This window comes from Drosophila rhopaloa, unplaced genomic scaffold, assembly GCF_018152115.1.
Source record: "Drosophila rhopaloa isolate 14029-0021.01 unplaced genomic scaffold, ASM1815211v1 contig_167, whole genome shotgun sequence".
Classification (NCBI taxonomy): Eukaryota; Metazoa; Arthropoda; class Insecta; order Diptera; family Drosophilidae; genus Drosophila; species Drosophila rhopaloa.
In genome coordinates, this window is record NW_025335047.1 from 1,316,150 (window position 1) to 1,333,548 (window position 17,399).

General features: G+C 38.1%; 3 protein-coding genes across 3 annotated transcripts; 2 read left to right on the forward strand and 1 right to left on the reverse strand.

Moving 5' to 3' along the window:
* The first annotated feature begins 5,383 nt into the window (after window positions 1-5,383).
* On the forward strand, window positions 5,384-6,091 carry LOC108046564. Its single transcript, XM_017126349.2, has 4 exons — window positions 5,384-5,438; window positions 5,490-5,645; window positions 5,706-5,873; window positions 5,936-6,091. Exons 1-4 carry the CDS (start codon window positions 5,388-5,390, stop codon window positions 6,089-6,091), a joined length of 531 nt encoding a protein of 176 aa, XP_016981838.2. The 5' UTR covers window positions 5,384-5,387.
* A 436-nt stretch (window positions 6,092-6,527) lies between these two features.
* On the forward strand, window positions 6,528-7,240 carry LOC108046529. The gene is made up of 4 exons (XM_017126241.2): window positions 6,528-6,584; window positions 6,636-6,791; window positions 6,854-7,021; window positions 7,085-7,240. The coding sequence occupies exons 1-4, from the start codon at window positions 6,534-6,536 to the stop codon at window positions 7,238-7,240; spliced, it is 531 nt and encodes a 176-aa protein (XP_016981730.2). The 5' UTR covers window positions 6,528-6,533.
* Window positions 7,241-7,548: 308 nt separating this feature from the next.
* On the reverse strand, window positions 7,549-11,966 carry LOC108046537. Its single transcript, XM_017126250.2, has 4 exons — window positions 11,461-11,966; window positions 10,334-10,480; window positions 8,588-8,764; window positions 7,549-8,397 (listed from the first exon to the last, which is right to left on the reverse strand). Exons 1-4 carry the CDS (start codon window positions 11,603-11,605, stop codon window positions 8,306-8,308), a joined length of 561 nt encoding a protein of 186 aa, XP_016981739.1. The 5' UTR covers window positions 11,606-11,966; the 3' UTR covers window positions 7,549-8,305.
* Between the last annotated feature and the right edge of the window lie 5,433 nt (window positions 11,967-17,399).

Sequence of the window (17,399 nt, forward strand, 5' to 3'; positions counted from 1 at the left end):
ATTATTTGTTTCGCTCGGCATTTTAGGGATCATTCGGCCAACACGTGAACTGAGCTCTCTGGTTGTTTATTATTATTATGTATGCCTGATATTTCGAAGTAAGGGGAATGGAAAGTTACCCAGATTTCGGGAACCGACTGGATACATTAATATCTGGGACTTTTTTAAGGGGAAAATTTTCCATTCAATGCAGCGGCAGGTAGATATCGCTTCTTTTGTTTCCAAGCAGTTTCTAGTCGGGGGTTACCACCTCTCATTTGGGCCAGGTGTTAAGATCTGACCCAAACCAGATCCGACCGGACCACTCAGCTGCAGACGAAGTCACTCTTCAAATGCGTGACCAAGAGTTGCACATTGGCATTGCATTCATTAATCGATTTGGTTTGAAACAAACCTTTTATTTAAATGCGATTACATTTAAAAATACATTTTTAATTAAAATAAATGAGGTACTAAGCACTCGGAACTGCTAATTGAATTAACCCTAACTCCCGCGACTTGTATTAATTTCCCAGATGTAACAATCATTAATTTGAAATTGCCAAATTTGGTTGGCATTTAAGGAAATAAATTTATCTTCTAACTCCTTTTTTTCCACATTCCCGGGGCTTTCAATATCGAAACATAATCTGAGCCTCGTCAAAGCCCATACCACAAATAGTTTTTGCAAGTATTCTGAATATTTCTAGATGAACTTGACACTATATCAACAGAGACCCTACACAAATAAAAGCCGATACCAAAAAATGTCATGGGTAAATAAATATTTAAATGCACGTCTTAGTGACAGCTTGGGGTCGAATTGGTTTTCTATGGAAATCGGAATAAGTTGAGCGTTACCTCCTTGAAATATTAATTCGTAAATGCTCGAAATGCATTCCAAATGTTGCGAGATAAAATGTGGTGGAAATGTATAGTCTTAGATCGAAACTTTCTATACTAAAGGCCTTAACGTGTGACTATAAAACAGATAATTTACGGCATTTGTTTGGGCATTGCACTTGGAATTCAGACGAACATCTAAAATCAAGCGAATACGCCAAAAAGCTTCCTAGACAGCTGATGCTGTGACAAATGGAATTATTTAAATTAATTGAGTCGGACTGTGTGTGATAAAAGGCCATAAATATCAGTGTCTTTATAGCCCGGCCAAGTTTAAAAACGGAGAAGCAAGCGGTTATGTTTTCGACAACCACTTTTTGAGGGGTTTATAAGGCTATCATAAGTTTGGAATGACAAATAAGTTGCATATAAATGGGTTTTATATTTCTAATGATATTAGTTAGCACTCATATAATTTTTAATAAAAACAATTATCGCATAAAAAGTGTTTCGCTTGAAAGTGTTTTTGGGAATTTAAATATTTCACTGAGTATCTCCCAAGTCGACACTGAATGTCTTCAACTCCCTTACACGTTTTCAAACCACTTTATGTTTGGGGCTTTTTTTGTGGCTTTTTGTTGTGACTTTTTGTTGTGCATTTTGTTTCCTAAACGCAGTCCAATGACTTGAACACTATCAGTCAGGTGGCATAATGGTATAATTTGTTGTCCAGCAAATACGTCATGATGCCGGTAACCGGTTTGGATCAGACACAAATGATCTGCAAGACTGTGAACTTGGGGGAGTTCTCCTTCCCCAGCTGTCGAAATATCAGCTAATTTTGGATGATGTCAAACGACAACGAAAGTCTTCTATATATATACATACGATCCGAAGGCGTTCCCCTTTGTTTTTGGTTTATTTTTAACTATTTAAGCACACACTTAGAAAGTGAGAGAAATGTGGGCGTGTAAGTCAATTGGCTGTGAGATTGTTTGCTAATTGCCATCAAATTAAAACTTCCTTAACAAAATAATTGTATTTAATGGAAGTTTGCTCAAACGCACTTAAATATTACACATATTTAGCTCCAAGTGCAGGTGTACGAACTTTGCCACCCATCAGGTGTGTGACCTTTGGCCTCTGAAATGTGTTTGCAAAACAAACAAATTCCCAAGGTGCTCCTCATTTTTGATCAGCTCATAATCCAGTTAATAAAGCCCTCCAAACAGGAAGCACAACTGTTCAATTAATTGTTCAATTACATTTGCTATTTTCGTTTTCGTTTTTGCTGCTTTTAAGCGGTTTGTTTTTACTCGCCTCAAATTACAGGGCCAATTGCAAAATATATTTCGCATGACTGCCGAATCCCCAGAAAGGGCGTAGCGCACAACAGTGGGCGTGGTCGATCGCCGTACAATCACAACGAATTCGAACAACGAACTGTCGTCCATTTCAATGAAATGCGTTTGGTTTGTTTTGGTTTTTTGGATTGGACTGTTTCTGGCTCTATTCGTGGCTCTATTATTTCCGAAAGCTGTATTTAGCCCGGTACAAGGGAGATATGGTTCGAATTTGCACACTTGCAGCTTATCGCAAGAAAATCACGTATACAACATGTTGCTCCATTTGCAGAGACATTTGTTTTAGTTTAGATAACTTACAATCATCACGGGCAAATTATTCGGACAACTTTAAACAGACAACTTTCGAAGCCCAGACAGCTTCTTGATTTATTGACTGCCCATAAATATTTGTAACTATTAAAAGGGCTTAAGTGGCAACGACTCTCTACTTAACAGCGAAACGTGATCATGCAAATTAGAAACAGTTTACGTTGAGCTTGTCAAATAATTCTAAAGATCGGCAATTATTTTAATGTGCGATTTCAAATAATATGCTAATTTTATATTTCCTAAATACTTAGCAGATTCTTGTCATTCACTAAGCCTATTGAATTTCTTTTTAGCCATAAATAGCTTAATTGTTTAAGTCATGCGAATTGGATCTGACCAATTCTGTTTGCAGTATATTTACTATGAACTCTAGAAACCCATAGGAAAGGTGCCTTGTACTTTTAAAGTTAAACAAACTAATTCAATTGAAGAACCAGCTACATATAACAATTATGATTTCCACCTTAGTTCAATTTTATTTGATTAAAAGTGTGATTAATTGCATGGTAAATAAACTTAAAATTTGTAATCGCATGAAACGGGTTTCATCATCTACATTAGACGTCGATCAGACTTGGTCCACCCATTCGTTTTCAAGTTTAATGGTTTCAGGGGGAGAACTGCTACCGGCTTTTGTTTGTTTTGAATATTTATGACTTGGTTTATATTTGATGGCGCGCGGTTTGATAAGTTGGCGATTTTTATGCAAAACGCGTTTCCCCTACGATTACGCATCAAAGAAAAAGAGATGCGGAATCTGTGCGGAATCTTATCTATTCATCCAAATATTTTTAAGCGTTTAAGATGTTTAAGCGACGCTTACGTCTGAGGTGATTAAAACCAATCTAAACCAGTTCAAGCCGCAATCCATAAGAATTTAAGCATAGAGAGCTCTTCAGAATATTTCGAAAAGAATCAGAATTAATAAATGAGGAAAACCTGATGTATATCTCTTTTAAAATAAGGTGTTATGAGGGAATAAAAACAATACTTTCTAGAGGTTTAAGATGGTTTTTATACATTATTTAATGAGTAAAGAAATTATTCGTGAAATCTTTAAGTCCTTCAAAAAGGTTCTTTAGTCTTATAGAAGGTATTGAGGTTCCTAAACACTTACAAAAGGCTAGAGACGAACTACCATTGCATGTTGGGGATAGTTAGCCACCCAATTTAGAAAACCTCCGCTCTGAACAGGTTCTCGCGTTGAAGTCACGTAACCTATTGACGAATTTCCACTGCCGCGTTCGCATGTCTTGGCCCTTAAACAATTACCACGTTCCAATCTCTGAAATGCAATATTGGGGCAGCTAAACTGCGACTCAATACTAGGTAAATACCAAGCTAATTCGGTTTGCAAAATATCAAAATAAACTCACAACGAACTAACGAAAATAAGTCACAATGAATCATTTAATTGACACTTCATTGAGGATATCATAAAATTAGCAACTCTTTTTGGCAACCAATAATGCCAATTAGCATATGGCTATGGCTTTGAGGGAGTCATAAACAAATTAGTAATCGTTTAGTGTTAAATGTTAATCGACCGATTAAATGCGTCAATGGGTTGGCCAATAAGCAGACTCTAAAAGCAAAAGACAACCGCAATAGGATTTACAACTTTCGGAATGGGAATTTTCACTGTCAAATCTTTTTGTTTGCCCTGAAAGTCGGTGTCTCCATAACTCTGCGAGTGTCAGTATCTGATGTCAGACGAGAAATATGTGGATGGGCTTACCTCTGGCGGCGGTTGAGGGGGCGCAAATAGCCCAATTACAATTGGAATGCCTCTGGCCTGCGTTTTTTCTATTCTCTATTGAATTTGGCTCAAACGATTTGTGGCCACCGGAAATGTGATTTTGTTGGCTTTGACTTTGGCGCGCGTCGCACACCTCAAAAATTCAATTTTGTCCCCTTCAGTTCTTCATTGTCTGTGCGTTCTAATAATAATAGTTTGATTTGCAATTCGTGAATATTTATATGGCACTACTTTCAGAGTTTTTGGCGGATGCCAAATTTGGATGCAAATCACAGCCGAAATGCACCCATAAAAATGGTAAGTTAAAGTTATATTTGCACACACGCGAAATGTATCTTGGATTGGATTTTTCTCGACGATCTTGCGGATCGCACAGCCGAATCGGTTGTGTAAATAGGCGTTACTGCTGTTTCAGATCTTTAAACGGAACTGCCGTCGGTTTTGAAAGCCCTCGAAAGTTGTCACCTCTCGCAAGCCAAGCCGATCGTGTAACTGTGTTTGTTTTTGTGATACGAGAGTCGAGCTTTGGACAGCGAGCTTTCGCACAGTTTCCACATTTCTCTGCTCTCTCCTCTCTTTCCCTTTCTCTTTCTCGGCCTCCTTCTCTTTCCCCATTTCTCTGGGTGTGAGGAATCCGAAAGTAATCGGCGAATGGGGGACAGCGAAAGGTGTTGGCATTACAAAATACCCAACTTGTTAACATATTGATAACTTTGCGCTGCATTAAGTATACGCCAATCAATTTATAATCAATGCCGAGCATTTAATCGATTAAGGTTGGATAACTGATCGCCTGAGATTGCTGAAAATGCAGTTAAACGGATTTTATAGTCGGTAGTTACACCACATTACATGCCATTTATCCTTGGTGTCTGACATAGATATCATATCCGTATCATGCATTTGTAGGCCGCTAAAATCACGATGTATTTATTTTAAGAGGAGTAAATCAAGATTACAGAAAACAAAAATATTCCACTGATGATAATATTGACTAAGCCATTATTTACTCATTAAATTCTTTTGAAGAGAATTAATAGCTTTTCGAGAAAAAATGAAAACAAATAGCTTTATTTCAATAATTACCAACTAAAAGCATTTAGTTCACATGGGTCAATCGATACAATACAATGTACGCGTTTTTGATTCGTTTACTACTGATGTTGTCCGTTCTCAAGCTGGTCAGTGAATTCAAATATATGGTTAAAATTTTAAATGCAACGTTCTTTCAGATTTCTTCGCGAGCCGAGTTTACAAACTTTAAGTGTCACTCCTTGGACACAGACTTTTCCGAATTCGAATATTGCACCCTGAAGGCTGTAAATCGATCGTACAAGTATCTTTCGACAAAAATCATACTCCACAAAGTTCCCATTACTAAAGTAAAGGTAAGCATTTTAAGATATGAATAAGTGTCACCATAGTGAACTTAAATGTTAATATTTCAGGTTAAGTTTGGACTCTACAAGAAGTTTAGTGGTTACCGGCCCTTTCTGTACAATATAAGCGTAGATGCCTGTCAATTTTTGAAGAACCAGAAGAGCAATCCAGTCGCAAGCTACTTTTACGAGCTCTTCAGGAGTGCTTCCAACATGAATCACACCTGCCCTTACGATGTGTGCAAGCCTTTTTTTGATACTCTATTCTTGACTTTCATAGAATGTCTTTTCTTTTCCAGCACGATCTAATTCTGGATAAACTATCCACTGATGTTTTAAATCACCGATTTACGAATATTCTATCCTTTCCGGATGGAGATTACATGTTTGAGATGCACTGGATAGCCTACGACATAACACGCGCAATAGTGAAGATGTATTGGACGCTTTCCTAAATATATTAACTTATTTACTTAATACAAAATAGGAAATAAAAATAATCCCACTTATTATCTGCATCATTTAGATGTGACTTACTTAACTATCAGCAATATTTAAAAATTTATAGTATATAAAATTCGGCTTGAAAAATTTGGCTTTCTTTCTTGTTTTTAATATATCTTACCCATTAAATAAAATAAACTATTGACAAACGACAGCAGTTAATGCTTCATGTATCACGCATTTGTAGGCCGCTAAGAGGAGTTGTAAAACTCGCGGTAAATCAAGATTCCAGATAACAATCAAATTCCACTGATGGGTTTAAAGCAACTAATATTGACTAAGCCATTATTTACTCATTAAATTCTTTTGAAGAGAATTAATAGCCCTTTGATCTTCATTTCAAAATTACTCACTAAAAGCATTTAGTTCACATGGGTCAATCGATATTATACAATGTACGCGTTTTCGATTCGTTTACTGATGATGTTGTCCGTTCTCAAACTGGTCAGTGAATTCAAAAATTTGGTTTAAATTTTAAATGCAACGTTCTTTTAGATTTCTTCGCGAACCGAGTTTACAAACTTTAAGTGTCACTCTTTGGACACAGACTTTTCCGAATTCGAATATTGCACCCTGAAGGCTGTAAATCGATCGTACAAGTATATTTCGACAAAAATCATACTCCACAAAGTTCCCATTACTAAAGTAAAGGTTAGCAGTTCGAGATATGTGTATATTTGGCACCATAGTCAAATTAAATTTTAATATTTCAGGTTAAGTTTGGACTATACAAGAAGTTTAGTGGTTACCGGCCCTTTCTGTACAATATAAGCGTAGATGCCTGTCAATTTTTGAAGAACCAGAAGACCAATCCAGCCATGAGCTACTTTTACGAGTTCTTCAGGAGTGCTTCCAACATGAATCACACCTGCCCTTTCGATGTGCGCAAGGCTTTCTCTAATACATTATTTTTGACTTTGACTGAATGTTTTTTTCTTTTTCAGCACGACATTATTGTGGATAAACTATCCACGGAGTTTTTTAATCACCGAATAACGAAAATTCTATCTTTTCCTGAGGGAGATTACATGTTTGAGTGGCACTGGATAGCCTACGACATAACACGCGCAATAGTGAAGCTGTATTTGACGCTTTCCTAAAAATATTAAGTTATCTACAAAAGTATAAATAAAAAACTCTTATCCACATTAAATTGACACCCAATCAGATATTATGATACAAAATAGAAATACAAATAATCCCACTTATTTCCTGCATCATTTAGATGTGACTTACTTAGCTAACAGCACGATTTGAAAATTTATAGTATATACACTTCGGCTTGAAAAAGTTTGCTTTCTTTCTTGTTTTTAATATCCCATTAATTACCCATTAAATTAAATAAACTATTGACTAACGATAGCAGTCAATGCTTCCCGGAAAATGAAAGACAATAGCGTTTGGTTTTTAAAAGGTTTTTATTAAATAGTACGATAGATAACAGCTACGAAGAAAACGGTTTTAATGGGAAAGTTCTTAACTGGCCTTGCAACTTTGAGATGAAATCGATGTTGCAGCAGCCTCAAAAATTTGTTCACGTATGAATAGATTTTTTGTACGATTATTTATATAATTTCGTTGATTGTGGGCTGTGAGCTTGTAAAGCTATTTATCTGGAATACATACAAAAACTAAAATGTTTCACATTTGTAATTGCGATGTAAGCGATCTGAATTCACAGTGCTGCAATAAAGTTGCCTATCCTTAGATAATTTGTAGGTTTTCCTGGCTATTCTTGGACACACGTACACACATATAAAATTACATTAAAATGGTGCCAAACATTTACTTTAAAGTTTCTTCTGGTTGACTAGTGTAGAGAGTACTGACTAAGGTCGATAGGGGATCTATATAGAAAACATTTATCAGATAATATATTTATTATGTATATTGTATATAACGCAACTTTTAGTGAGAAGCGAATAAATTTGACGGTGGTACATATGAAACTTATACAATAGAACGACCTTTAGGCTAATGGCGACTGAACGGTATTTATCTAACTTTCTTTTGTTTTTCGAAGTGTACATTTTGTGTTCATATGTGATGGGGAAGGGGGAGGGGGCGATGAGTTTTTGTTTCTGTTGGTTTCACTGAGGCACATTTGATGGATCACTAGGGGAGATAAACGCCAAACTACGACTTCCAGCTCCTTCGGTCGCCTTCTAGAAATGCTTTCGCATGTGGGCGGATACCAAAAAGGGCGCCAGAAGCGAACAGATCGAGACCAAGAAGCTCACTAATCCTTGCAAATTGGCTGTAAGTCAAAGAAAACTGGTTAAGGCTGTTCTAAAAGTGTGCCAGAGGTGGAGAAAATAAATAAATTTAAATGTAAACAAAGCATGTGCACTGGTAAAATATATTATATACATATTATTAGCCATTTATTAGGAAATAAAATGTGAAATCATTAAATAAGGATACTCAAAGCAGGAACGCTCATTTACCGCCACTGCAGATGTCGTGCAGGATGTCCTCCACATATCCGTTGTCATTGTCGCAGAGGCACAGTTTGGTCTTGCTGGACATGAACTTGGCCACTCCGATGGTGCGGTTGCTATTCTCGAACTGGCACACCATCCCGTCCTCGCAGTCGTTGTTGCTGTTGCACTTGTGACGCAGGCCTGCAACAACAAAGAATGCCCAAAATAATTTAGATAATCAGCAGTTGAGTAAAATTATTATGATTATATTGATTATACCTCAGGGAAAGAAGTATATGTGCACTTTTTAATTTCCTTGTGCTAAAAACTTGTGTTTTTAATAGGAAATAAGTATATGTATGTGCAAATTGAGATTATTGTGTTATTGATAGCGAGTAAGCTAAGAAGTGTGATCTAAAAATATTTTTTAATCGACGGAACGTAAGTAAAATAGATTATTTATCCTTGTAGAATAAAATAATTAATATTAAGTTTGATTTTACATTAGAATGCCACGTGGTTTACATTTGTCAGAGGAAGTTCATATTGTTTTTGTAAGTAAGAATTAAGCAAACATCTAAATTAAATGTTAAGTGTCTCTTCATAAATAGATTTATATATACTTATAAAATCTTAAAAAAAGACAACCACAAACTAAGTTTAATAATTGGCTCCGGAAAGTGTTTCTGCCGCCGGAGAATGGTTGCCAATGCCAAACTCCGGACATGTGCATGCAAATATCGCGTATAGCATTTCTTCTGGGCTGTGCATGTCACAAATTGGCACTGCGGCGATTCCCATTACCATTTGCTTCTCATTTGGGCCCTCGTTTGGCTCCCCAGTCGGAGTCACGACATCCTAACATAAATCCGGCATCGACATTGCGCTGCCATAAAGCCAGAGCCCCGCCATCGCAATAGCCTTTCGGTCCTTTGGTCCTTTGGCCCTTTGGCCCAGCTAAAGAATGTCCTGCATGCCGTAAGGATTGGACTGGAGGGCCAGCAATGGCGGGCACAGGACCCAAGGATCCTAGAAGCAAGTGTGAATTGCGCACGAAAACTAAATAAATAAGCAGGCAAATGGTGAAGAGGAGCGGAACACCCGCACCAACACCCAGTATCCATCTGGCAGGATGCTTTGTTTAATTCTCATTTAGGCGGCGCCTTGGACACATCACCTGAATGCCACTTGAGGCACAGGCACATCACAGAGCAGGCCTCCAAGAAAGCAGCTGCCCCTTAAATAATAAATGTAATGTGCATGTCTTAGCAATTAGTTGACGTTTCGTTGGCTGCTCTATTTCAGGAATAGCTAAAGGACTTTACAAAGGCAGCCAACCAAAGGAGCATGGAAAAAGGCTTAAAAAACTATAGAATATTTTGAATTTTTGCAAAAAAAAACCATCTTAAAATTGCTAAAATAGTATGCATAGTTTAATTACAAATTACTTTTATTATAAAATACAAATGTAAAATCAAATTTTGAAATGTGATTGGACTTAAGGTTGTCTTATTTTCCTTAAAAACATATATATAATAATATGTAAAGCAACCTTGTAGAATAATTAAATATCAAATTCTTATTTAAACCAAAACATTTTTTAGTTTTAAATTAAGTAACTTACTTAAGCAACAATTGAAAAAGAATTGTCCAGATCTATATTATAATTTACAATAGCTAGGCTAAATATTAGTTGGTAAAAGTCCTAATAAAATTGAAGTATATGTTGATATGTAGGAAATATTAAAATGATATGTGCTAATCTATTACCTTTAAGGACATCCGGGCAGTTGCCAGCCGAAGGAGCGGAGTCATCGCCGCAGAGACAACGCAACTTGTAGTCACTGGGATCCTTGACGCAGCTGGTCCGATCTATTGCCGTGCAGTCATCGTGGGCACTGCACTCGCGTCCTTTGACTGAAAAGGGAAGAGATCGAGTCAGGATAAGGACGAATTAGTTGTCGGTTTGCTCAGCTAATTGCCAACTAATTGTGTGTGATTATCGCCTGGTCCCTTGCTGGCACAAATCATCGCTTGTCGGCCTATCTATTCGCTCTTGTTTGCCAACTCCAATCACAGACCTCTACCATTACTATTACCATTGCCACCCCGAGGAGCCCACTCCTAAAGCGTGGGTTGTCATTGCACTTGAGTGACTTGTTTGATCAATTCCCGATTCGTGCTAGTAGTGGGCTCCATGTTCTGTGTCGTGTCATTCAATCGCTGACTCTTTGGGGTAATTATTATTCGATTTATTTATGGGTGGCACAAAGTCAATCGAATGACAAATGATTGGATCAGACAAACTTGTTTGTTGTCTATTTGTAAGGTTACAATTGGACTGTCTTAATTAGCGATTAACTGGTTGTCATTCATATTTAAGAGGTAAGATACTCTGTGGGCTTAACGTTTATTGGGAAAGCCCAGAAAATATTTATCTACTCTAAAAATCAAATTTAAGCGACACGGAAATCTCTCAAACTTTGAGGAAAAAGTTGGCTTTCGAATAGTTAATCCTAATCCCAGTACCGACGGACTTTTTAAACGATTTATAAACCTATCAAGAGCTGCAAATCTGGAGACTTCTGTAGTTAGGGTAGAATACTTATAATTAGAGATTTATTTGCACAATAAAGTTAAACTTTATATATTTAAGATTAATGCAGAAAACTTTTCAACATTCGCTTTTTTATTGGTATATCCTTTTAAACTATTGCTGCTTTTTCTTGTTGGATCTTTTATGAATAGCCTTGAAAAAAATAGTTTTTATAGGCAATAATATTAGTTACAGCAGAGTTATGTTAGGCACTAAATAAAAACCCCAAATTGCGACTAGAAATCCCAGCTGAGCCTGACTTTAATTAGGGTTTTTATTACCAACCCCGCGGAGCTCTTACCAATGGGAACGTGCGTTGGCGGCGGCTGGTTGTTGGTCTTGCCAAAAGTGGTTAGTGCCGTGGAACTGACCCCGAAGAGGATGATGAAGATGCCGAAGAGCATGGTCAGGCTGCCGCATTGTGTGAAGCGCTTCAGGGGCTGCATTTTGGAGTCGGGATTTATCGAGTTTTGGGATTTGCCGAGACTGAGCCAAACCCCCGAGGAAGTGGTTTTTTTTTCGGGTGTTATATAAATTCACAAGACCCGACGAGTTTCGCACGCACTTTGCAAGCTTGAAAACTGCCCGAAAGGCTTTAAATCGGTTTCCTCAACTTTTTCGTTTCTTTGTCGACGTCGCGGGGGTAATTTTATGCAAATTTTCACACCGAAATTGTTTCCGCTCTGGTGGAAAGTCCGTAGCAAAACAAACCGCACGGGAGGCGTCACTCCAAAAAATCTCCAATACTCTGGGAATTCGGTATGGTACTCCTCGATGGGTCTTGAGACGGTAGCTCCAACCAGTCGCCTGCGCGTTCGAAATGCAAGTGAAGAATTCGCGGCGCACACGGACCTTAAGTTGGTTCGACGTCGCTGCTGACTTGGCGCTCGCGCACCGCACCAGCCCCAAACCCGCCTCCCCACCCACCCATCTCCACCTGCCCCCCCGTCCATCTCACCTGCTCCACCAAGAAGCGAACCCCTTTCCCAGCTTGAAGACAAATCAGAGACGGCTCTAAGATACCCTTTAAAGCCAAATTATTTCTTTGAAAGTCAATTCCTATAAATAAAATGTAAAAATAAGTCATACATTTGTATATATATTTTACATTTAAAATCTTTTTTATACCCACGACAATTATATTAAAGTTATTTTATGTTTCTTTAGTATAAAGGTTAAATTGAAGTATACGTTATATAAGGACATGCCATGTAAATATATTTTTAAATAAATATTGTATAGACTAAACAGGGAAGCATTTTTAATAATTTAAAAACACAGTTTTGTTTTATGAAAACAACTATATTAATTTATTTATTTTCTTTAAATTAAGAAGTTCATACATTTTATTTTTGACTTAATAACACAGAATTTCATGTTTTAAAAAACGTATTATAACTAAATAGCCTACCTAAAGTTCTTTAACTTTCTAGTCGACTTTATAAAATAAAAATTCTGGTTTGTTGAACACTAACAACAATTAATTTATTGCTTATATTAGATTGTTACTCGCATTTGCTTAAATTTTGCTGGGCGACCTGGTTTTGATAATAAATCTTGCAAAAAATATAACTGTGTTTTCGACTTAATGAAATAGAAATGCCGGTTTAATGAATATTCAATTTATTATCGATTCTTGTGACGCAGAACGTAAGTTCTCAAAAAAGATAAACAAACTGACGACAAGCATTAATTGTCATTAATTTAACGCACTATCACTATCCAACTCCAGATGAGGTTGAATAATTTCGCGGATTCCGTGGCATCCATAAAATGCGATTCCGGCAGGACAGAAACCGGCATGCATAATGGAGGACTCCCCCGAGTCGGCGAAGGGTATTCCACTACATTAGTGTTCCGCTGCGAAGGAGGTGGATGAATCTCCGGGCAGATTTTGAAATACCCGCAGTAGTTTGGGCTTAGTTTTGGGCCGCACTTGTATGGTCGTATGGAAAGTCAGCTCCAACGCTCCAACGCACTTGTGACTGCTTCGTTGTTTCGTGAGCGGGTTTTGTTAACGAAGATGGATTTTCGCAGGTGCCTCACCTTCGTGCAGTTGTTTTTATTGTTGCTCCTGGCGGGGCGACCTCGTCCTGCTCTCGTCCTCGCCCTCGTCCTGTTCCAGAGGCCCATGTAGGCGGTTGTATGTGTGGGGGTGGGCACTATTATAATGACGAAGGCATTAGAGGCATACGGCCATTGCATAGCCTACTTTTTGGGGCCCGCAGAGTCGAGCAACAGCCACAACAATAAAGTGTAACATTAGCACGCACCACAAACAACAAAAACTCGGTTAGTCAAAGCCAAATAGTTATTTTGGCCATTATTCTCCGCCACTCTCTCTCTTTTCTTCTGGCCGTTGTTTATGATTATTTTTCGTTGGGCGGTGCATGGCCCTAATTACGTTTGCTGAATTGCCCAGATGAGTGGCTGGCTTGTTGCTTTTAACTTTCCAACTATCCACTCTCGAGTGCAGCCCCAAAAAAAAAAGGTTGCAGGCCACGCCCCCTCCCGCCAACAATTTGGAAAATCTACTTTTTTGATGCATATCGAACAGCCGAAAACGGATGCGAAACTTTCGGCCATGTCTGCCATTGTCTCTCACGAAACGCCTACACAACCCTTTTGCCAGCGAAGCCAATAATTTACACCCGAGGAGAACACTTTGAGGTCAATTTGGACATGGAACACTCGCCAATTTGCTTACACAAATTCCTTGCTTTCGTTTATTTTCGGCGCTTTTCCGATTGCGGAAAATGTCAAGCCCTACTGCTCCTTATCTCCAGCCTCGATCGCCTTATAAACGATTGTTTTAATCGCTGCGACAGCATAAACAATTTTCCCTCAACTAAACGCGCGCCATCGCACCGAATTCATTTCGCACACGCACAACAAACGGAAAGGCTTTCCAGAAAATATTCAAGAAAATCGGTGGATATAACTAATTAGGACACGATTCACTTTGGGTCCAAGAACAATGGAATGGATCAACTTAATTATTAAAAGCGGGTAAAACTTTGTTAATACCAGCAGCATAGTTTAATAGTTTTAAAAGTTCAATCCAAACTGAATAATGGGAATTTTAAAAAAGCTGCATATTTTACTGTAATACCATAAAATCTCTAGAGACTTATTATCTGATCTTAACAATTAAAAGAATTTCTATGATTTCCTGTTCTATGTTTTTTAAGGATGTTAAAAAAAATACCTTTAAGGACTATTTATTTTCTTCCGTTCTCATTAAAAGTTTTTAGTTGCCTTTTACCATGTTCTACATTCAAATTAAAAAATGACGAAGATTTATTCCACAGTACTTTTACCATTTACGCAAGTCCAACGGCTCCGCGTCAGACGAAATGGGAAATATTTATATTTATATGTAAAAATAAATTCCTTTAATTATTATTCAGGTGAGCTGGCAGTCCACTCCATTCAACTTTCCATGCGGCAAAGTCCGAAATTTATTTCGGATATTTATTTCTTGACATTATTGATAAATGTTGTTGGCCACGGGAAAGAAACGGAAAACAAGCAGGAAAATTATATGGAAAACTCACGAAATCTTTAGACCAAATCAGAGACTGCAACGAATTGGAGGGCTTTCCCCCGAAAAACCCCTCTGCCCAACCGAAAGACCACTGTAATTAAAGAACTAATTCCCTTTCAACAATTTGGTCGTCATGTTTTGGTCTTAACTGATGATTAATTAGTGCGACTGTAGAATTTCTAGGGCCGTCTAGGGCCGACCCAGCGATATATAATTTTCTCACGAAATCTCATTGGGGTGTACTCATGCCTAGAGGTCATCATATTTCTGCCGATTATAACTCCGAGTCCAAGTCCAAGTCCTGCCCAGACCCATTCCGCATTGGGCTCTTGAAAAAGTGCCAATTTAAGGGACTTAATTCCATATTATAACCACGTCTAATTGCGAACACACACACACACCCGTGGACTGCCACTGCATGCAAGTTTGTTTTCGTGCGTTCCTGGACATGCACACACCACCGAACCATCCAAACCATCCGAACCAAAGGACCTCCTGCCCCCGAATGTTGCATGCCTCGCAAGGCGAGAGCGTCGATAGCCAGGCTACTTGTTGTAGCCTTGTCTCTTGGCCAAGTCTTGACCAAATAACCTTTCCATGACTTTCCCAATTTATCACTCTCCACACTGCCAGCCAAGTGCAGCTAAATGCATGCTAAATATATGTGTGCCAGGCCGTATAACGATTACTTCAAGTTCATTTGTTAATGCACACCTTGATTTTAGCAATGGGGCGACACTTTTGGGGGACTTTCGGTCTGCCCCCAAGAACAGCCCGATTCGCATGTCATGTTGGCCAGAAGTGAAACCGCTCCAAGCTACTGAAAACATAAAAATAACTGCGAAATGCTAGAGCTCACGAACTTATTATAATACCTCATGCGTGGTGAGGTTTAGACGTCATTGCCTAAGGCTGTGAATCCTTTGGGGGGATTAAATAATACAACTTAAGCCAATTTCCAACGCTTGGGAGATGTCGAGGAGCCTTTACTCCTACATGATTTATATTACGGAGAAATATTAAAAATAAATGTCCAAAAATAAACATTCTTTTAAATGCCTTGATAAGGTTTTCAAGTCTGAGGCTCAAAAGTAAAATTGTAATCAAATTAATGGGACAGTTAAAGATCATTATCAAAGAAATTATACATGACCTATAACTTGACTATTTTTAATTGAAGAAAATAAAGAAATCTGAGCTCAGAATTTTTCATATTTCCATAGTCAAAAATAAATCCTTTAACTTCAAATTTCTATATTTTTATTTCAAGCAATAACTGCAAAAATAGTTTGACGATTCTAACAAAGCTTTCTAAATGCATGTGCGCAATGGGAGGACCATAAAATGTCTTTGATGAGGCTATTAACTCAGCTCTCAAACAAGTAGTTTTTAAAAAGTAAACTCAGTATTCATGGCAAAATAACCACAACTATCCATTTAATTTGGATTAACATGACGATTTCAGTGACCTATCTAAAGGCGAAGGAAAAAACTAATTAACAAAGGCGTCATCATCATCGGACGTTATTCATTATTCACCCAGAGTTCAGGCCAAAGGTTTGGGCACTGTACACTCCCCATAACGTCCGACAAATATGCAAATTTACGCACATCAAAAAGTGAAAGTTCCAGAGGTGACCATAAACCCGAAAACGCAGGGCTGAAGGGCTCCTACAAAAAATCAATGCAGCCCAGCGAAGCAATGTGGTCGGTGGGGAGATGCCTCCTAAATAGTTTCGGGATGGAGGTCTAGGGGCTCTCCGCGGGTGGAACACGATTAAGCCGCACTGATTATGGGTTACGACCATTTCGTATGGTAGCCCAAAAGCGCCAAAAACTTCTTCAACAAAATTGCCCAAGTCCGAGGGACCATTGATGACGGCTCCGCTGCACGCAATCCATGACATCACCAAAATGGTCGGCAATCGCTCGGGTTTTCCTACGAGTTCCAGTTGGTTTTGCTTCTCCAAATATTGCACCTCCCAGAGTGACCCACAATTAGATTGAGTGCTGAGCTCCCTCTAATTTTCTTAAAGGTTGGTTCTCAAAAGGAGTTTCTTGCAACTGGAAAACCAGAAAAACCATGGAAATTTCAAAGCACCTTAGTAAGTTATTCTACCAAGTTTTTGCGTCCTCCAAGAGCAGTGAACTTTTCGTGGGGCATGGAATAAAAGGTGGCAGAGGTAGTGTGTAAGCCAGTCGACCTGAGTGACATTCCGTAATTGGAATTCAAATTAAAAAGTGCCTGAATTTAATCGCGTTCTCACTGGTTGTATTATTAAAATGCAATTTTTTCGGATGCCGACTTTCTTGGACGTTGAGTCCCGCTTGGACTTCCTTGCCGGACATGCAATTTTCAATTGTTTGTCATTAGGGCAATCGCAATGTAAATGCCTGACCTTTTGCGAAAAATCACTCTTTCATTAGGAAGATGACGATTGCCATGGCTTTTTTATGATTTTATGACTCAGTTCGCGAATGGGATATCTTAAGCTACCATTCTTTAATAAACGAAAATTGATTAAAAATGATTATTTGGTCAAAAGTCCCTAAAAATATATTTTTTTGATAAATCTTTAATTCAAAATGTTGTTAATACGGATCCTTCTATTGTTTTGTCATTTTCGATTTTAACTCTTTGTATTTGTGATTAAAAATGACCGAAAATTACCATCTTTCATCCTGGCCTTATG